Source organism: Silurus meridionalis, chromosome 11, assembly GCF_014805685.1.
Source record: "Silurus meridionalis isolate SWU-2019-XX chromosome 11, ASM1480568v1, whole genome shotgun sequence".
NCBI lineage: Eukaryota > Metazoa > Chordata > Actinopteri > Siluriformes > Siluridae > Silurus > Silurus meridionalis.
The window spans coordinates 17,752,501-17,775,205 of record NC_060894.1 but is presented as its reverse complement, the minus strand read 5'-3'; the positions used below and the strand labels follow the sequence as shown (position 1 = coordinate 17,775,205).

Below are 22,705 nucleotides of genomic sequence, written 5' to 3'. Positions count from 1 at the left end.
TAGATTTATTCATTGCTAGAGCAAGGGCTTCTGCTAAATGCCGCAAATGTAAATGTAAATGTGATGTTCAATGACATCAAAAATGTATTTCATAACAGAATTTAATACTGGTTTAAGATTAAACTAAGACATTTGCCTATAATACCCACATTGCTTTTTAACGCTCTTCTGATGGTGTAGCAACCCTTTGGTCTTTTAACTGTGACTCAGTGTTGCTGTTTTCACTACTTCTATGTTGAATTTCTCATTAATATGAGAGTGAGGTTCAGAAAACGGTGTGAGAAAGCAGAGCTCTTGCCCTCATTTTTAGCAGCCGACAGTGTGTAAGAATGTTTGTGTTATTTCGACTATTAAGCACCACTGGATCTGTACCCGAAAAGTCTGCCTGTGATGTCAACATTCTAGAACAACCTCATTTTTTTTTTTTTAGGAACAAATAAAATACAGCACCAACCAACATAATTACTGGTATATGAAGTATATAATCAATGGATAAAAGTACAAATAATTAAATAGTGCACTTTGATGCACTATTTATGAGAACTATATTCTACACACTTATGGTTGTGGTCCTGCAAAAGATCCTTATTTAACACTTTATTTATTTTAAGTGAAGTTAAAGAGTTATTAATGTTGTGTTCTTTTTTGAAAGGTGAACAAAAAGTTAATCAGATTTTACACATTAATACACAAAAGTTTGTGGAAACCTGACTACAAGATACATTTAAGCCTTATTTGCTGTTATCATAACTACCACTTCCCTGGGAAGATGTTCCACTAGATTTTGGAGTGTACTTGTGGAGATTTGTGCTCATTAAACCACAAGGGTGTTATTAAAGTCAGGTACTAATGTAAGGTGAGGAGGGTGCAGTCAGCATTTCAGTTCATGCCAAACGTGTTTAATATTGTTGAGGTCAGAGATCTATTGCAGGCTACTCAAAACCATGTAAACCATATCATATCATGGAGCTCGCTTTGTGCACAGAGGCATTGTCATGCTGGAACAGGTTTGAAATGTTAAAATGAAGGGAAAATGTCATTCTCCCACATCCGAAGACTATACAATTGTGTGTCTCCAATTCTGAGGTAACACTTTGGGGAAGAACCAAATATGACCAGAAAGGCCGGGTGTCCCAATACTTTTGTCCATATAGTGTATGGAGTGATGGAATAGTTTCCCAACATGAAAATGTTCTGATAAAGCACAGATATCTGAATAATGCAAAAAAATATATGCTTTGTTCACAAATGATAAATCACACCATATACAATATATACACATGTAATATGCTTTGGGTGAAAATTTTCCGTTTTTCTTCCTGAAGCTGTACTGCTTCCATTGCATTACTCTTTTACTCTCTAGCCTGTGGCAGTATGTGGCAGTTACTTAATGATATTCTTCTGACACATATGACTGTTCAAACAAGAGCTGCTATTAATGGCCTCCTTTTTAGAAGTCGAGACGAATCAGTGGCCTAAGCCCCTCCCTGGGCTGCTCCATTTGTACTTATTCAGTGCCTCACTAGCAAGGTCACACTGTGTAAACAACATGAAGCAAGGCGAATGGGTTCTCCTCTGCCCTCTGCTTTGTAATTTAGACATCCCAGCTCCACCGCTGTGGGACATTAGGGAGCGTGGCTAAGGAGACGGACTAAAAGCACAGTAAGATTGTAGCACCATCTTCAACTCTCTTTTCCTTTTCCTCCCCATCTAGTGTGCATCCTAGCAAAACGAATCATCGCTGCCAGAGGAGAGAGGCACCATGTGCTGCTAGAGATAGCAAATGAGATTTATGCAATGAAAGATGAGACGCTCTGTTCAGCAGAACGCACTGATGGCTAAAATTGAATACACAGCGCAGGACTGCAATCGATAGCGAGTATTAAAGCAGAATTTGAATGGAGAAACGGTGATGATAATAATAACGGTGCTCATCATCATTCAGGTCTGTCAGTTCGGGGCATTAGCGACACCGGCACAATGGTCAAAAACTTTCCATGCAGCACAAGGTTGAAAAATGTTCTTTTGATTAGGTTTTAGTTGTAATATTGAAAGCGAGTGTAAGACTTGCTGAAACTCTTTCACTACCTCGATCATTCTGTTCTCAGTCAAACGACCAGTACCAAATTTTTTTTTTTTAAGTCTGGTAGTGAGTTAAAAGACTGAGAATAAAATAAAGGGCATAAAATATGAAGCAAAAAAGGCCTATGTGAACAGCAATTCAAGTACGACTCCTGGATTTGTAATATTAAATAAAAGCCCTGCGAAAAAGAAATAAATAATTGGCTTCTCGCATTGGTCACGCGATGATTTGCTTGCATAGCATCATACCAAAGTTGAAAACGATCCGAATGAACACTTTTTTTTTGTTACTGTTCAGCTTCCGTTACAGAGTTCAGCAATTCGAAAATTCACATCTACCTTGTGCAAGCAATCGAAGATAATGTGTTTGAATGCACACTGGTAAATTTCCCACAAAATATGTGAAAGTCACTTTGCCATGAACAATATTTGGCTGGACTTGGCCACTGATCCGCTTCCATCCAAACTACTGAATAAATATTTATGCAGAAACAATTGGATTTCCAAATAAACGACCTCTGTTGGATATGACAGAAATTCATTGTGTCATTTAGAAAGAACGGGTTAAGCCTGTGCTACTAAGAAACAATCCAAAATGACAGGAAACGCATGCGTGTGGAAAATGAAGGCAAGCCCACGCTGCCCTGCTAATTACTCCTGCTCGGTCTGACGCCTAAAAGCAGACGAGATCGGATAAATTTTAATCTCTGCTCATCAGGGAAGTAAACAGGGAGTAGGCTAGTAAGACGATGAGCATTGACCTCTTCATCAAACAAGGACATCTTTATGTATAGTCAGGGGGAAGAACTGAAAAAGTTTTGCTTCACTAGGAGTCAGATGAACTGGTGTAAATTGGCCACTTTGATGATGATAACAGGGAGAGAGCGAGAGAGCGAGAGAGAGAGAGAGAGAGGAAGAGACAGGGCAGAATGTTGAGGAACAGCTGGCCTGATTTTTTTTTATTGGCCGGATGGAATAACACCGATGTGCTGCTCTTTAACTGTGGCCTGGAGCATGGAGCTGAAGCGTGACTCCACGGTAAGAAGCAAAACACCTCAAATGGGTCAGAATGAACTGAATATTAACTAGGGCCATGCAGAGACACACAGAGGAGAGAATACAGCCTGCATTCCGGCACGTTTAAGCGGAAGCAAACGGAAAAAAAAACAGGGGAGACTTGCATTATAGCATTGCAAGCTCTCATTCTAAGTGAGTTGTTCTTTAATCGAATGGAAAGTAACATTATCCACTAAGGGATTCGCAGGATCACACTTTTGACAAAACTCAAACACAAACCAATTCGACCCATAATGCCATTTGTATAATCGCAAAGCTCTCGACGGATACCAATGCAAACAGTGCGATGATTAAAATCATTTGTTGTTGCTGACTGAAAACAGTAAGAGAAGCGAATCGCACTGGATGTGCACCACTGCTCTTAACCAGTGGAACCCAGACGGAGCTGAGTAGGACAACGATATACTGCCATCTAGGGTTTATATAACAATACTTCCCTACTTCAGGTCTCAAGTGCCTTAATGCATTCAAGTGATGGGTGATCGGATCATTTTAGTGACTTTTTAGTTTGTTTGTTTGTTTTTTATCTCGTCCGTCAAAATGAACATATTTGTTTTTGAGTTATTAGTTCATTTCGTTCCTTTGATCAGAAATAAAATAAAATGTTATATTTTTAATAAGCAGATCCCCAAACACGTCTGCATACATCAACTTATAGATCCAATAATAAAGTTTCACCTCTCATATCTTCTGGTCCATGTCATTTAATAATGATTCAGACCAAAAAAGCCTGATCTACAGGGCCGGTGGCAGCAGTGGTCCGGTGGCAGCAGTGGTCCGGGGCGGGGTTAGCCCACCCAAATTTGCATTTTGCCCACCCAATCAAAGTTTGATTTAATTCTTTTAGTGAAGGGGAAAAAATAACCCCCAAAATTTACAATGTTTTGATTTACATTTGATAAACTGTTTTTGTTCAAGTAATAAATGAGAAAAATAATTAAGTTTTATAAATGTGGGGGAAAAAAATACTTTTTGTATAACTATGATTTTGTACTGATGTTAGGGCTTGATTAGATGATTTAGAATATAATATTATTTGAGAACTAATCTGATCCAATAAAAACAAGATTTATGAATTTGAAGTTAAAATACTGAATGCTTTTAAGTTTTCCAAATTTTCATTATCACTGTTCCGTTTTATTTAGAATTAGATTTTTTTTTTCTAATTTCCTAAATATTAGTTACTTATTGCCCACCTATTATTTGTACCAGCCCACCATAATATAATTGCAGAGAACCCAGCCCTGCTGATCTTTTGCATTGTGTAGAGTCGATGGGAGGCACGTGATAAAATAAATAAATAACTACTTGATGTAGAAAAGTAGCGAGGTAAACTACTCTGTTTCCTGTGCATAACCTATGGAGATTTTGCGATGCTTTGCTTCTGGGTCACATTTGATACTCGTTCAAAATAAACGAATTGTTCATAAGCGATGAGCATGAAAAGGTCACACCTCGGATAACAACAATGGCGTAAATTTGTATGATATGATTTGTATGTATATAGCTCGGTTGTCAACGTAAACTTTCTGATTCACTTCAAACTCTGATAAATATTTGCTTGATGGCTTCCAAAGCTGCGATGCATTAAAACACAAGGCCTCTATTATACAAACAAAAGACTGAAATAGCAATGCAAGAAACCAATGATCCACAAACGATGGCCACTTGGCGCCAGGAGCCGTTGCCTAATCAGGAGGTTTCCAAGAACAAGCAGCATCCGGGTTAGACTTTTCCAGTAAGCTGGAAATTGCTATTGGCGTTCCAGGCAGATTAATGTCAATAAAAAGACCACTGAAAGCAAATCAGGTTTATTATGATAGAGTGCCGTCTGGGTGAACTCCTCTTAGGCTTCAACACACAATAGACACTGTCTTCTTTTTTTTCTTTTTTTTTTCTTCCTTCCTCTCCACCCCTCGCTTACGTCCCGCAACTCCACATCCTTTCATCCTTCTTTTCTTCTGTTAACGGTCATTCACTTCACCACTAATGGTGAAGGCAATGATAATGTAGTGGTGAAGCAAGATTGAAATCATTTCCCCTGCACAATTTATTCACCCGCAACTGACTGTGCAGCTTCCTTGTTTGCTAGATTTTTTATAATAATAATAATAATAATAATAATCTTTAAAGGTATTGATTTTGTTTAGGAATAAGAGGGCTGAATCTCCTGCTGAGTTGCACAACTTGTGCTGCTGGATGAACTTACTGCTTTACTTGTACAGCAAATAATCATCTCACACACTCCCTGAGGATCCTTTTATCAGTCACAAGACCTGAGGCGCTGGCAGTACCTGAGGTTTCACGCAAGGGACCTAAAAATAAATGTTTTTTTTCCCCCCTGAGAACACAACTACTGCACTAATTAAAAATTTAACTTGACTGAACCACTTTTAAAAAAATAACGGCCTCGCAGACCTGCAGAAAAAAAATCTCACACTGTCTTCTAAAACTGTAGTCAAATAAGTGTGTCATTTGAATGCATTACTCTGATCTGCTTATTAACATTTTCAGGTGACATGAATATGTAATAATTATCTTGTTAGAGTGGCACCAATCATATGGGTGGAATTTATTACATACTCAGTACTTACAAGTACATATTATATATAACCAATTAAATATTAATAAAAAATTTTTTTATATTTATATTAATTTTTTTTTTTATTAAATATTAGCAATCAAGTAAATTGGCACAATGTAAATAAAATGGAATCAATGAAAACATTTTATAGTTTACATTTGATAGACCAAATTTGTGTAATACAGATGTATGTGTGTGTATGAGTGAATCTTTTATTTAATATTACATTTTTTTAAAGATATGATCTACTTAAATGTTCTACTTATTTCAGCAAATTTTGACAGGATTTTCTAACTTTTAATAGAAATTCTTAAAGCTGGACATAAAACATTATGGATTCTTTAGCGTTTTCATGCATGGCCACAGTGACACAGCGCGAACTATAGTTTCTTTTTTTTTTTTAAACCCCTGGCAGTGTCGTGTCATTGCAAGTTTAATAATAATAATAAAATGCGCTCAAAGTGCGAGGCAGAGACCAAACAAACTAGCGGTCTGCCACTTAATACAATACAATACAATACAATATATATATATATATATATATATATATATATATATATCTCACACACACACACACACACACACACACACACACACACACACACAGAGTTCCTCACAAAAGTAAGTACACCCCTCACATTTCAGCAACCATTTTATTATATATTCTCAAGGGACAGTACTACAGAAATGAAACTTGGATATATTTTAGTCAGTGTGCAGCTTGTTCAACAGTATAGATTTACAGTCTTCTGAAAATAATTCAATATACAGCCATTATTGTCAAATAGCTGGCAACAAAAGTGAGTTCACCCTAAGTGATAACACATCCATGCAAAGCTAACTTGTCGTATTAATCATGTTCATGGGCTTCACAGAACCATACAAATTTCTGTATCTTGTATTACAGCAGTTACATTTTGGTGCTTTAAGCCCAATTTTTTTCATACTGACCACTGGATGTTCAACATGGCACCTCATTGTAAAGACTCTGAGGATTCGAGTATTAGAAGTGTTGCATGCCACAAATATGGGCGACGCTATAAAAAAAAAAAAAATCGGTAACACACTGAAACTGAGTTACAGTACAGTGGCCATGGTCATACAGAGGTTTTCTAAGGCAGGTTCCACTCAGAACAGACCTCACAAGGGTCGATTAAAGAAGCTGAGTCCTTGTGCTATGCTTTAAGGAACATGACAAAAAGTTCAAGGTGTTAACTCGGCCTTCAAATTCCCCCCAAACCTCAGTCCGATCAAGTATCTGTAACAAAAGTCCAATCTACATTTCATCTTACAGGTCTTGGTGCCAGACACCACAGCAACCACAGACCTTAGTCAACTCAGTTGTTCAGGGAAACTACACATTATCAGGCTTGGATTAAATGTTATGGCTGATAACTGTACATAATATTCACAATGCTTTGGCGCATAATTTACTTCTTTGTTACAGAGAACGTTGCTGAAATTTGAAAGATGTCATGTTACTGATATTACTACAGTATGTCCATTAGTAGATGTTACAAAGATCAGCACTGTGACTGTAGGAATAAAAGAATCACAAAACACACTAACTGTACAATTTAGAATCCGCAACACAGGAATGGATTCTGAAATGACCTGGGAGTGTCAGTGTCATTGATTAACCGTTAAACGAAATGCTAAGCATGTTTCAAAGCTTAAAAAAAAAAACATTTGGTAAACAAGAGACAGGCTGTTATTTATCTTATTTATTTATCTGGCGCACAGATCCTGACGAACTCGATCAAATATTTACCGTGAAGCAGATTGTTCGGCTGCGATGCGATCGCCAATTTCTGTCTTCGCTCATTATTTCCTGTTTTGTGTCTATACTGTGGCGAAATGCTAAATGTAGTATTAAAACCCTAGATTATGGATATTGTCGAGTTTTCTTGGATGATTATAAATGTAATCTCAAATACAGTACATTTTAGTGTTGTGTGGAATATTCACCCATAAGCAGGTGGTGGACAGTAATGAAGTAAATGTTATTCGTTACTGTACTTAAGTAGCTTTTTCCGTGTCTGTACTTTACTGAAGTATTTCTATTTGGGGAGATTTTAACTTTACTACATTTCAAAAGAGAAATATCGTACTTACTCAACTACAAAATCAAAATCAGTCGTTCCTTTTTATTTATGAGTGGATAAAAACTTAACTGGTCAAGCACGCAGTAAGCCACCAATCAGGGTAAAGCGCACGCTCTGTTTTGAACTTGTTTTGATTGCTACTTGGTGGTATCTACTTAGCACCAACATTTTGAGAGGAATAAATGTCTGAAGAAACTCCTGACTTCAACTTGCCACAACACCCGTGACCATATTTGAGCAATTTTTTTTTTTTTTAAGTGCAGTGGTACCCCGTTTATCGACCTTAATCCGTTCCTTAAAACCGGTCGAAAATCAAAAAGGTTGAAGAGCGAATGTACAATATACACGCACTAAATTGTTATATTGACCGCTAAATAACACTTTATTGTTCACAAACCGAAGTTTAATTTACGATAGATGCTCTCTCCAAGAAGGCTGAGGCGAGACTGGGAAGATCCTTTCCCTCGCTCCACGTGGGTCGGGGTAAAAAAAGGTCGATAAGCGGGCAATTGGTCGTTCAGCAGGCGCAAATTTCGGTCGAAAAACTGTTCGCTAAGCGAATAGGTCGATGTCCAAGCCGGTCGATAAGCAGGGTACCACTGTAGTGGAAAAGTAGGTTTTGGGCTGATAATCATTTTCATAGGTATTAATCAGTGTTTGACTCGTTAATATCATTCTAATAGACTGATGTGCTAAGAGTAACAGAGTCTTTTCACATAAACTGAGTTGATTATGCAAAAGTCTTGCGACAAAAATATTAGGATACGTTTAGGTACATTTGAAGGCAAATACAAGTCAAGTCAAGTAAAGTAAAGTCAAGCACTTTTGTAGTGAAAGTAAAAGTTTAAAGGGAGTACTTTTCATTTTACTGGACTAATATTTAACCTAGTAGTATCGCTACTGTAACTGTAATACATAGTTTGTGCACTTTGTCCATCAATGCTCATTTCTGAATAGGGTTCCTCCCAGAAGACGAATGATTTTTAGAAGCATTTGAAAGAGAGAAATCCCGGGAACACCAATGTCAGTAATATGATTAACAATCAATTTATTGTACCTTTGGAAAAAAATAAGAGCATTGCAAATGTCTGGCATGATAGGAGTCTCCGATTGTATTAGGAGTCACTACTACATTCATAGTAAGAGTCAATGCAAATGACTACAGAAACATAATTTAACAAGAAATCAGCAAATGAAATGGTTCTACACAAATGATTAACATGGTCCTGAGCACAGCAGCACATAATATTCTGAATTTCAGATTCAATGGTCAATTATTCTTTTTATAACACAAAATAGTGCCTATATGTATTTAAAATTAAATGAGATTTAATTAAAGCTTATTTTTAAAAACGATGTTGTCTGAGCAATCCTTTATCAGCTCCATGTGATGAGAGTATACAGTGTTAACTGGGAATCTTGACTGAGGAACAATGTCCTGCAAAACAAAATGAACGGGACACAACAAGGCATTCGAGGACGTCCGGTCCGATACAGTCCAATTCAATTGGTGGATTTGAAAAATAAAGATTGTATGTAGGGTCAAATCCCTATGTTCTTGATTGAGTGGCTTTCATTGAATCTTGTTCATTCTTCTCATTGAGGAGGCTAAAAATCACTACCGGTATGATCATTGGGAGCTTATGGGCCAAAAACTCGTATACAGGTTTATGTACAAATGTCTTGTGAGGGGGTTGAGTAGATTTTCTTGTCTCCCTTTTAGAAAAAGGTCTCCCTACACAGCGGGCATGTAGACTTGTTGCTTGATGTGAACCATTTATACTGGAAAAAAATAAGAAGCATAAAGACATTTTTTTTTTTTGTAAGATACAATGTGTGTCTATGGATGTGTTTAAGGTGGAAGCTAAGGTAGGAAAAATGCTACTTACCAAACACGCAGAGTGAAACTTCTTCTTGCAGGTGCGACATGCTTTCTTGGGAAGTGAATAGTTGGATCCGTGGATGACTGAGAAACAGATCATGCAGTCCTCTACTCCTTCGAAACGCTTATCCACATTGTTCTTCCACAGAGACAGGCCTTCCATAATACTGCCGTTCTACACACACACACAGATACATACAGTCTGTAAGCCAGGTTTCTGATGTGGTAGCATTTGAGTGTGCCGAAGTCTAAATTCTAAGCTAATTTCGAAAGAAATTGTCAACAAGTCTTCCGAATTCAAAACCATATATGGATCTCACACCTTTCATTAGAACTATAAGGGTCAAACATATTCATGCATGTCAATACCCCAATGCACAAAGAGAGGATCATTAACAAAGGGTTCGGTCAGAGTGGAGAAACTCGCGTAGCCTTCAAAGAGCCCTGACCTCAATCTCATTAAACACATTTGGAGTAAATCAGAAAGACAAACTCCACCCCTGGCCTCCTCACTTGACATCAGTGCCTGACCTCAATAACAAATAGGAAATAAATCCTATAAAATCTAGTAGAAACTAAGGATGGTAAGATTGATCGATTTGCATTGGCATAAAAGGCCAGATTTTGAAAGGGCAATGCGTTAGACGTCAGAAAGCACTTGAGTACATTTATGATTTGCTATCTGTCTGAACCAGAAAAAAAAATAAAGCATGTTGAACTGCGGAGAATCATATATTCTCCGTTGGATCGTATTGCATTGAATCGCACCGCGTTGAGGCGAATGGAAATCGGATCGCACTGCATCGTAGTGGGGCATATCGTATTGTATCGTGTCGCATCGGTAGCTGCTTTATATTGTATCGTCGGCTACGCCTCGAGATCCAAATCGTATCAGCCGTAATGGAGATGCACATCCTTAGTAGAAACCCTTCTCAGAAGAGTAGAGTGTATTATAACTGCAAAGTACAGATAACATTTGAGGCTGCTCAAAAAGCTAATTAGGGGGATTACATTCGGGTGTACACATCATTTTTATATATATAATCTTTATATTTTGGACATGCATGCCAGTTAAAAAAATTGAAATACAAAATTAATAAAATAAAGGGGAAAAAGGCAGTGTAGGTATTCATTAATCTTTTCCAATATTCAGGTGCAATTCTGGGAAGTGTATTTGGTGTGAATGTGGTAACTGGTCGTACCTGGTGTGTAAGGTAGGTGCTGAGCTGCAGCATCCAGTTGCGCCACTGTTGCACCGCGACGCCGACCCTGCGGCCGCTCTCTACAATAATGGATCCCAGAGGGTAGTTCTGAGGCAGCTGGATCACTAACTCGATAAAAATATCATCCACCGAGTAGGTCGCGATCACCTCTCGTGTGGCAGAGCGAGCTTTGACCTGCAAACACAGACATGTCCTTATTGTTACTCATAAAATTTCAACAGTCCTCAGTCAATATCTGTAATAAATTAAATGCAAATCTTTTCAATAAGAAAACTCCAGATCCAGTCAGGACTTATTTATGTGAGAAAACCTCTTTTAATATAAAACATACAAATACAGAACAATATGGAGGCAAAGCAGGCATCATTTTAGGATTAATTTAAATACCAGAGAATCTAGACATGCATGCAGAAAATAGTGCAAATATTTTAATTAGCTTAGCCCCCTGTGGACTAATACTACATAACTGCACATATAGACTTTCAAAAGAACACTGTTTCTGCATGGACCTGTATTTTGGACATGTCATGGACAAGTATTTGCAGCAGTATCCCATCTCAATGAAAACAAGCCATTATTAATGATACTAATGAGCACAGTCCAAATTAGAGGTCAACCGATTAATCGTTTTTGTTGTTGTTGTTGATTAATCTACACTGATAGTTGATTGATCGATCTGCAAAAATCCACACCGATAGTTTTTCCGTCTTCCGGTCTCTAAAGGCAAATTACATGACGCCAAATGCTGTTCGTTTTTACACGCGAGACTGCAAGCTAATTGTATATATTTATTAGGAATATATACATATTTATTTCATTTAGCACATTTGTGTGCGTTTTCCATTTTACAAACTATCGATTGATTAATCGGTTAATACGGTCCAACCTAGCTATCGGTTTCGGGAAACTCCACTATCGGTCGACCAAACATGGAGAAAGATTCAAAGCCGTACTACTTCTACGTTCACATTTCCGAGCCGTTGTCTGCAATTCCAAACAAAGCTTTAGCAGCTGAACTTTAAACATGACCATTTTCATTGCGTTTGTTACGGCAAAACGGTTTACTGTGCTACGTCTCACCGTCATGCTGTCGAAGGTCTGCGTGCTGGACTGCACTGAGGTGATCTCTTGTGCCGACAGCACACTGCTCACATACTTGCTGGTGAATTTATCCACGGTGCTAACCACGCGCTTCTCCTGACTGTTCCACCACAGGCGCACCATTGCAGGCAGATCCTTCAGAGCACTGTAGTACACGGAGCAGGCCAAGTGCGGAACCTCGGACTGCAAGTCGTTCTCTGTCACACAAGTGAGCACACACACAATACAGAATGTTTGAGATTCAACCAAAAGCAAAAGTGTGGAAACCTGGAATACATTTATGGTATTTGGCAGATGCCCTCATTCAGAGCAACTTACATTTCATCTCATTAATGCAACTGAGCAGCTAAAGGGTTAAGGGCCTTGCTCAGGGGTGGCAGGAATTTCAACTCATGACCCACATATCCAAAGTCCAATGCCTTAACCACTAAGATACCACCTCCCCATATAGAATATTCATTCTATATGCAGTTCTTAGGTGATAGGAGAATAATGCACTAAAAAATGTGGTAGTGTGTGTTTTTCAGAGAAATGGAGCTTAACATTCATAGCTACAGTACTGAATGATGACATGGTTCATATTACGCTAATTTACAGATCAAAATTAAATCAAACAGCCTGTCAAACAATCATCCTTTATCTTCCAAATAACCTGAAAGCTAACCAGGTATTTCTAAACACATTAGGCAAATCACTAATGCCACATGCTGTTCGTTTTTAAGTGCGAGACTGCGTGCTGCACAGAGAGCACTATATTATATTTATTAGTTAGAATGTATTAATTGCTAATATGATGAAGCGGAGAAAGGTAGATATGTTGTGTGTGGAAAGGGAGTAAGACCAGGAACATTGGAGTGGGGTTTAAACTGTCCTATCATGGTGTGGATGGAAAGAGAAATGGTGTAGGGGTGATCCTAAAGTAAAGTAAGAGTGTAGTGGAGGTGAAGAGAGTTTCTGTTAGAAGAATGTTGGGCAGATGGTGGTAGATTTTGCTAAATGGATGGAAATGGCAGTGGTAAATACTCATTTTAATTAGAAGGAGGAGCATTTGGTGACATATAAGAGTGGGGGAGGTGCACACAGGTGGACTATGTTGTATTTAGGAGATGTAACCTGAAGGAGATTGGAGACTGTAAGGTGTTGGCAGGGTACAGTGTAGCTAGACAGCATCGGATGGTGGTCTGTAGGGTGGCTATGAAGGTGAAGAATAAGAGGAAGAGAGTGAGGACTGAAAAAAATAATAAGATGGTGGAAACTGGAGGAGGAAGACTGTAGTGTTCAAGAAGTTCAAGAAGTCAAATTCAAGAAGAAGAGGTCAGACAGGGGCTCGGTGGTGGTGAAGAGGTGCTAGATGAATGGGCAACTACTGCAGAAGTGATAAAGGAGACAGCTAGAAAGGTACTTGGTGTGACATCTGGAAAGTGAAAGAAAGGCAAAGAAAGACGTGGTGGTGGAATGAGGAAGAGCAGGAAAGCATAAAGAGAAAGAGGCTGCCGAAACAGAATTGAAATCTCCACGATAATACTGGCATTCACTCCGGCCTATATCATTTTCTGTTACAGACCGACACGGCCCCCTATTAACGAAAAGAAAAAATATGTGGCCCTCACCGAAAAAAGTCTGGGGACCCCTGCCTGGAAGTGTAATCTCACCCAATGCTCCCAGCACAGTTTCCCCAATCACAATGACATCTTGACCATGATGCAGCCATCGCTGCGCTGAAGATGACTGACTGAATAAACTCTTTGACCATAAGCTATATATATATATATATATATATATATATATATATATATATATATATATATATATATATATATATATATATATATGCTATTATCTCACTAGTGGGGATGTATTTAAGCTAATAGCTTTACTACTTAAAGTGACACTACAGCCCAACACTGCTGCTGTGATTAGATGAATGCTTTTGATGAGAGACTCTTAAGATGCAGAGCTGAAGCTCTCATCCGTTTCCTCCCATCCATACATCACCGCCGGCTGATTGCAGTGGACTAAGGAGCACTTGCATAACCGCCCACCCTACGTTCTCCTCTCACAGCATTTTTCTGACCTTCTGAAGTTTTTGGAGACATGCTTGAAAGTCTAAACTGGGCTTCATCATGGCTCTATTTGTTAGAAGTGAACTACTCGAGCATGAACCTAAAAGAGAATGATGTTCTTACGATGCAGGGAGAGAGACAGGCTCTCTGTGAAAAAGCTCTTGGGCTCTCTGCTGGCTGTTTCCGTGAGCTGCCCGGGCAACGTTGGGTTCTCCGGCATGAGACGAAACAGGTGCAGGAGCAGCTTATGCAGTGAACGGGTCTTCTTTAAATGCAGGCAGTACTGAACACGCAGCTGTAACACATCATTCCAAGAGGATTAATGAACTCCACTTACAACCATATTAACTCAGAAGCACATAAATATACATCTGTTTAGTATGGAAATCTGGCCCTAGGTAAAACGCCATTTTCAACATGGATAAGTGTAGACTTTGCATTGTTATCACTCAAATCTAATTCCATACTTGTACATATTTTTCCATAATGCGTAGGAACTCTGAGTCTGAATGTAACGCGTACGATACCTGGGATGGTGCCGCCTTAAAGAAAACGAGGAGGAGTTTCCAAGTCAACAGATATCCCAAGATGCAACAGTGCTCCATGCTCAGAGGCTGCACGACGGCAAACTCGCCCACTTGTACGCTGCCCAAAATATTCTCCACCAGATCTTCTGTGGCTGTGAGAATGCACATAATTGCAGCCGGAGGAGACCTGCATAACAGAGTTGTTGTTTCACATCGATTTCGTTCCGGTGCTCTCTGTATGAGTGCAACCCTTGAGATATCTTTTGATTAATGTGTTGCTTTCTTGTTATAGACTGTTTAAAAGCCGTGCCATTTAATTGTTTTTTTTTTCACAGGATAATTATTATTCTGATCACTTGGTGACTTCTGAGTTCTTTTAAAAGTCACATGTAAATGCAAAAATGAAAAGATAAAAGTCTAATGAGAAGGGCTTTACTGTTTTTTTTTCTTTGTTTTACAACTGGTCTACAATGCGGCTGTGGGATGAGTGAAAAAATAAGATCTTACAAGGATGGCTCTTCCTCGTCTTCATCTTCGGTTTTGGTGCTGGCACTTTCGCTGTCACTTTCCGGTAGCGAAGGCATTACCCTAATGGAAAAGAAAAAAACACAAATACACTATATGGACAAATGAATTGGGATACCTGACCTTTCCTGCCATATGTGGTTCTCCAAACTGTTACTACAGCAAAGCTGGGAGCACACAATTGTATGGGATATCTGGTTGCAATATAATAAAATTTTGAACTTGGAAAACTAAACCTGTTCCTGCATGGCAATGCCCCAGTGCACAAAGCCAGCTCCATGACGATATGGTTTTATATGGTTTGGAGAGGAAGATCTTGAGTGGCTTGATATAGAGCTCTGATCTCATCCCTACTGAACACCTTTGGGATGAATTTGAACGCTGACTGCACCCCAGGCCTCCTCACCTCACCTACATCAGTATCTGACTTTACTAACACCCTTGTAGCTGATGAACACAAATGTCCACAAGCACCCTCTAAAATCTAGTAAAACATCTTCCCAGTAGAGTGAAGGGAATTTTAGGAGCAAATCAGGACTAAATGTGGAATGTGGTGCTCAAAAAGCACATACCAAACTTATGACCAGGTGTCTACAAACTTTTGACAATACAGTGCATCTTAACCTACCAGTTTCATTACAATTATACATTATTGGATGAAGGTACTTGTTCTGGATTGCTTTTGCTCCCTTGGAAAAGAATCTGCACAATAAATATCCCATGTCTTACTTGTGCAGCATGTGGTAGACAGCCAGCTGCAGTGGTCGGCTCTTGAATAGGAGCAGCGGTGTGAGTGTGTTCAGAAGTGTCTGCAGGGCATCAGGCAGGCTACTCCTCTGGTCGGCCACAAATCGAGCTGGGAGTGTGTTGTGTGTGAGCAGCTGGACAGGAATATGCCTGAGAGCTTCACCCACCGCCTCCACCACAGCTGCCGGGAACGTCGGATCGTCCGGCTCCGGAAACTCCACTGCAATAAAGAAAACTCTTCGTTCAGATTTACTCAGGTACATCCAGGGGGCATGAAAGGATCTGCTTTAAAATGTCATCTAAATGTTACTTTTAAAGCCTGGATCATTGAGAATAAAACATTTTTTTTAAAAACCACCTCGTTTGCATATATGTGGCAGAGCTGCACTAAATCGCACCATGTGTTCAGAACTCTGGCTGGAAATGATACACTGCTAGTTTAAGCCAAGTGTTAGAGTAAACTGCAGCCTCATCAGGGGTTCTGATGGTACATGGAGTTGGTTACTATTTTTTTCCTTACCCCATGATGAATTATAAATAAAGTGCTAGTTTCATAGACATGTCCTAGATAAATATGGCTAAACTTTTGGATTATAGAATATGCAATCTGAAAAGACCCCCATGTGCCACTTCTGGTTGACATCTCACTGACAACATGTACCCAGAGAGGTTCTCATATAATAGAAGACAATCACAGATTAAAGGTCAACATTTTCTGTTTCCTTTGACTTCTATGTTTCCCCCTTTACCCATTTTCTACCCACTGTCAATAGCTACAGCCTTGAGTTTGACTTTTTGTGTAAATGATGAACATGAAACTTTTCAGAACATCAACTAAAACAATATCTTATAAAAAATAAAAAAACAGGCCAAGGTTATGTTGTATGCTCCTTTCTTTAATGATGAAGTGATATCTGTAGCACTCAGTGATTCTCCTGTCTTTCGCTTCAGACATTTTGCTTCACGAGAGTTTGCTTCTGACCTTGTGCCTGTAAATCTTTTTTTTTTTTTTTTTGCACATTGTTGCTTTTGTGCAGTAAGGTACCCTGGTGGTCTAGTGGTTAGGATGCGGCACTCTCACCGCTGCGGCCCGGATTCGATCCCCGGTCAGGGAACCAACCCCAGCCACTCTTAGTGCCAGTGCCAAGCCCGGATAAATGGGGAAGGTTGCGTTAGGAAGGGCATGTAGCGTAAAAACATGTGCCAAATCAAACGTGCGGATCATGAATACGGATGAACCGCTGTGGCGACCCCTAACGGGAGAAGCCGAAAGAAAGTTTGTTGCTTTTGTGCAGTAGATACATCAGTTTATTTGTTATTATTATTATTATTTTTTTATTATATTTTAAAAGGCCATTTTCCAGGAGTCCTACAAATAATTTTATTCTCCCGCAACCCGCACACACAAGTATTCACCAATTAAATATTTTCCCCTGCCGCACTCGTTTGCGTTGGTTGCAGGTCCCCATGGAGACCATGACTTCTTTCTTGGACTTTCTACTTTAGCTCACAGATGCTCTAAGTTGGCCCAGTGCAAAGGTCTGCAACCCTTTGCGACCAAAACATATTTAACCTTTAAATTAATAGAACACAATTTGTTGTTTTGTGCAGATGCAAGGTAGTTGCCTGGTTGCACCACTAGGTGGCACTAGTGTGAATTCCGTTGTATTTTGATTTTAGCAATTTATAACTTTTTTTTGTCCTTGGCAGGATGTAGAAGTGTTGTCTGGCAATGGGAGAGTGGCGTGGTAGTGTTGCACGTGCTGTGTTAGTTTGATTTTTGCTTTTATCCATGTCATTTTTATTTTGGCTTTTCTTCTAATTTAAATTTATGTTTTCTTTGTGAAGTTTTGTGACAGCAATAAATCTCGGTGGATCTCTGATTTTTGGAACAATTTCAAGTGAATTTTTTTAAATCTGATGCTCTGATAATTTAAGGAACGATTTGTGAAACTAGCAACTGCTGTTGAGTTTGAAGACTTTATCCACTGTATTATGAAGGAATGGAACCATATTTTATCTAATTCATTCTGTTTGTAAATAAACTAAACAATGAAAGAAAGAGAACATGGGTGGTCTGTAGGATGGCTATGGAGGTGAAGAATCTGTTGTTTTTGATCTGCCAACTAGAAATAGAAAATCATAACCTAAAAACATGAAATCGGAGTGTAAACACGCAGTATATTTGTGTTCTTTTTGTTTTGGTTTTTGTATATTACGATATCAAACGGAGCATAGAGAAAGCATGTTTTTGAATCCTGTCATTGACTTGAATGCCATCATGCCTCTGACTCAGAAGATATGGATTGAAAGCTGTTAAAATAGAACTGAATGAGCTTTTCACATGATGCACGACATGAACCTCGATGCCAGCTGGTATAAAGTAAATCTTTTATGTATTGTTCAACGACCTTCAAACATTTTATTACGAAACTGATCAAACATTTAATATCTGTTGTAAACACACTGAAGGGTAGTAGATATTATATATATATATATATATATATATATATATATATATATATATATATATATATATATATATACACAATTTATTTTTATTATTAATTTTTTTTTTTCAGGGAGATTTACTGCCAATAAAACCAGGACTCACCAGGAATTTTGATCAGCAGGGGTAGCAGCAGATTGTGGATTCCCTCCATGAAGAACTCCTGCCATTCGGAGCTAAGATCAGGAGGCAGCTGCTCCATTACTCCAGCAGGTGGTGCTGTGAAAAACTCATTCAATGTGACAATCAGCTCACAGTTAGCCTGCACAAACTGTTGCACACATGGGTTCCAGAAAGCCCTGCTGCTCTCACTGGCGGTCTGTGGACAAACACAAGCGCACACACACACACACACACACACACACACACACACACACACACACACACACACACACACACACACACACACACACATACATAAACATAAGCCTGCTTCAGTTATGATGTTTAATCTTTAACATAATTGATGACAAAACAAGAAGGGTCATACCTCCAGCCAGGCTAGCATGGAGCAGAGTAGGAAGTCACAGTGAGTGCTGCCAAGGACTGTGGGAGAATGTTTCACCAGCCAAGACAGAAAACACATCATCTCCACAGGCATGGCCAGCTGTGCAGCAGACACTTTCCCCAGGTCACTGAGAAACGAGTAGATGAGTATCAGAGACACAGGAATCTTTTACAAACCTTTGGACAATTAATATGTCTATAACTTTCTCCAATCCAAATGATTGAGTCGTATCTTCTTATAAAATAGAGAAGGTGATCTGATGCCAAGAAATAATGGAAATAGATTTATAAACAAAGGGTCTCCAAATAATCAGACCTTCATATATACACTGATCAGGCATAATGTTATGACATTATAACATTATTAGCGGTGAACTAAATACGACCGATTCTCTCTTCATCATGGCACCTGTTAGTGGGTGGGATTTATTAGGCAGCAAGTGAACATTGTCTCCTCAAAGTTGATGAGAAATGGGCAAGCGTAAGGATTTGAGTGAGTTTGACAAGAGCCAAATTGTGATGTCTAGACGACTGGGTCAGAGCGTCTCCAAAACTGCAGCTCTAATGGGATGTTCCTGGTCTGCAGTGGTCAGTATCTATAAAAAGTGGTCCAAATAAGGGACAGTGTTGAACAGGCAACAGGGTCATGGGCAAGCGAGACTCATTGATGCACGTGAGGAGCGAAGGCTGGTCCGTGTGGTCCCGTCCAACAGACAAGCTCCTGTAGCTCAAACTGCTGAAGAAGTGACTGCTGCTAACACTCGATGAGTCAGCAAAAGATGGACGAACACAATATAATGCAGGTGGTCATAATGTTGTGCATGATGAGAAAAAATGCTGATGAGATCCTATAATAGCAGCACAACAAGTGTGAGCGGTTGATGCACTATACACAGATACACAAACCTGTTAAAAAGAAACCACTCCTCTTTGCTGTTACGCCACTCGAGCATGGTGGCCATAACCGCCAAAAGTATCTCATCTTCAACAGGAGTCGCAGCCTGCAAACAACAATCCAGCACCACTAGACATGCCAGAGCACCTAAAAACAGCGGGAAAAAAAAAAGTACAATCATTTGTTAACAGAAAATGACAAATAATTGTTTTAATGTGCACTTCCTGAGAAACACACACCTTTTACAAAAAACTGTAGAATGAACATTTTCTATTCTGCATTATGGACATTGAGAGTCCAGAGCGGCCATGATGGATAGAGTGCTGTATAACTGACCCAATACTATACAAGAGTGAAACAATAGATTGCAGAAGTTCAAATTAAAGTCGCAGGCTGTCCATGTACAATCAGCCAATCATGTTGCAGCACTTTTGCTGGTTTTTCCCCCTGGATATTTAGCTGTCTGGTTTCTGAGATTCTGAGAAGTAACTGAGATTGTCTGTATTATCGTATTTAAATATAAACACTAACAGTAGATTGCACGTGATTGCCAGGTGTCTTGATTCTTTCTGCATTGAAAAAAATCAACTTATATAATCATCTACCTACTATACTGAGTGAGTCAACTAAAACCCTAGAAATCTGGGTGGCAAATAACGGGTTCCCAGAGTGAGTGTATAAATATAACCCCCAAAAAAAAAAAAAGGTGTAAAATCGTTCATCTTACTTTCAGCACAATCTTGTTCTTTCTCCTGCCAGTTGAGTAATTCAGCAATGGACAGAGCGATAAGGGCTTCTCTCTCTGTAGTACTCATATACGAACACAGTACCTTTATAGTGCTCACGTTCTGCTCTGAAAGAGGGTAGAAACTGAGGGCAGAAACACAGACACACAAATAAATATATTGATAGATAAATAATTATAAAATAGTGTCCAGGCTTTACATTTTATATACACAAGCCCAGAATAATAATAATAAGCTTTAACAATAGCCGTTGCTGATGAGCAGGAGATGCACATCCTTAATGGTAAATAGCTATAACCTCACACCCCTTGGTATTTATTTTTTTAAATACCTCCTTTAATGAAATACTAACTCAAACTTTCAGTAGTTCTCTTACCGTTCCACATTATCATAGAGACTCGTGATGTGTCTGGTGACTGCATTGTTATTCTGAATATAGCTTGCCAATGTCAGTGACCAGAGGGCACCCTCTTCTCGTGACCTGCAATTCGAACCAAACGTGAAACCTTGGATTAATTGCACTCATTAAAAACAGATCTAACACATTCGGAAGGAAGGAAGGTCATTCCAACATGCATCTAAACATGGATATTAGTTATTAATGACACATTAATTAGAAAATAATCGATGCGGTGGAATTTAAGCAGATTAGAATTTGAGAATAGATAAATGGGTTCACCTTGTGAACAGCGTTTCCAGAATGGCAACTTTATCACAGCTTGTTGTGTGCACTTTCCCCACTACGTCCCACTCTTGAAGCATTTTGTGATATTCAGACACCAAGGCAGGGCAATGCTCCATCTCTTCACACCACTGCAGAGTGTAGAGAATTTCGGCAACTATACAGAACAAGAAATGCATTGAAAATATTACATTATATACATACATTTGTACATAATACATTAGTAATATCCAGATGATCAAGATGCACTTCCCTGGAGAATTTGTTTTCTCAAGAGCACTTTTAAAATTTTTCATTTCCAAGTGCTTGTTACCAGCTTGTGCATCTTAGTCTACTTATGTTAATCACAGGATAATTTCTTTACAATTCTTTTATAACGCTTTATAATTCCGTTAAGAATATTGTATCAGTGTTCTCTGCCTCACCCGTGTTTTCAAGATTGGAGAGTTTGATGGTATCTGTCGCCTCCTGCTGCTCGTCATCCGGTACTGCACTGAAAATAAGCTTGCCCAGCATAGCACTGGCACACAAGTGTGCAGGGATTGTGTCTAATCCTCTCACCTTCCACAACTCCATGCCAGGACACACACAATTTGCTCTAAAATGCCCGCACAGCAAGGGGCGCTTCACCCACTGCAAAGAGGTATAACAAGTCATCCAAATTTAAGTTAAAAAGGTGAACATTCACTTTTTAACAAAAATAAGAGCATACATTAAAATGTCTAGATGGATTTTTTTTAGTCACTTTTCATCTACCAACAATTAAATTTCCTGGATCGTTATTTAAATTTGTGATTTACTTGTAATGGCCATGATCATGGTTAATCAATCTCACATAAAACTGTAGAGCAATCAAAGCCAAGTGACTATGTACCTGAGGAGGGAGGGCTTCTCTGAGCTTGGCCCACTCCTCATTTGTTGGAGTAAGACAGCTGAGGAACTGATCCAGCAGACAGCCGCTCGTCTGGGCAATGGCTAGAGTGTCAGTTAAGCTCTGCACCGCTTGCACCAGAACCTGCAGACTGCAAACAGCAAGCACATGATTACAAAAAGGGGAATAAACCTTCTAATGAGTTGATGAAAGGTAGAGCTACATGAGATAAATAATACTTAGACAGTTAAGTTATGGAACACACTGAAATAAACAAAATAAACGAAAACAACAGTATTAATCAATTCACATCATACGCCATTCTTGTTAATAGGCATTACTATCAACACCATTGTTATGAGACTATTCGTGTAGTGGCCTGAGGAAAACCTTCTGGATTTCACCAAATAGCTAAAAAAAGACCACTTTTGGACAAAGGATTTTTCTGTCTATGATAGGGGTGTGCGATATTGGCAAATAATTGGGACTTGGGATAATCAGACAATATTTAGCTGAGTGCATTATTGTGTGGGTAACTTGGAGAATATCATAGACAACTGACTCCTAGGATTTTTTTTA

The 22,705-nt window shown here is 39.0% G+C and overlaps 1 protein-coding gene across 1 annotated transcript in view; it reads right to left on the bottom strand.

Moving 5' to 3' along the window:
• Positions 1–8,872: 8,872 nt before the first annotated feature.
• Positions 8,873–22,705, bottom strand: part of ltn1 (listerin E3 ubiquitin protein ligase 1) — a 27,319-nt gene continuing 13,486 nt past the window's right edge. Inside the window, exons 15-30 of the mRNA XM_046860722.1 lie at positions 22,130–22,277; positions 21,681–21,888; positions 21,253–21,412; positions 20,950–21,054; positions 20,555–20,697; positions 19,839–19,974; positions 18,916–19,060; positions 18,531–18,744; positions 15,899–16,136; positions 15,152–15,232; positions 14,645–14,831; positions 14,241–14,412; positions 12,034–12,251; positions 10,933–11,127; positions 9,738–9,905; positions 8,873–9,630 (exon numbers count right to left, since the gene is read on the bottom strand). Coding sequence (XP_046716678.1) covers positions 9,568–9,630; positions 9,738–9,905; positions 10,933–11,127; positions 12,034–12,251; positions 14,241–14,412; positions 14,645–14,831; positions 15,152–15,232; positions 15,899–16,136; positions 18,531–18,744; positions 18,916–19,060; positions 19,839–19,974; positions 20,555–20,697; positions 20,950–21,054; positions 21,253–21,412; positions 21,681–21,888; positions 22,130–22,277 — 2,581 coding nt within the window. The 3' untranslated portion in view covers positions 8,873–9,567. The remainder of the gene's footprint in view (positions 9,631–9,737; positions 9,906–10,932; positions 11,128–12,033; positions 12,252–14,240; positions 14,413–14,644; positions 14,832–15,151; positions 15,233–15,898; positions 16,137–18,530; positions 18,745–18,915; positions 19,061–19,838; positions 19,975–20,554; positions 20,698–20,949; positions 21,055–21,252; positions 21,413–21,680; positions 21,889–22,129; positions 22,278–22,705) is intronic.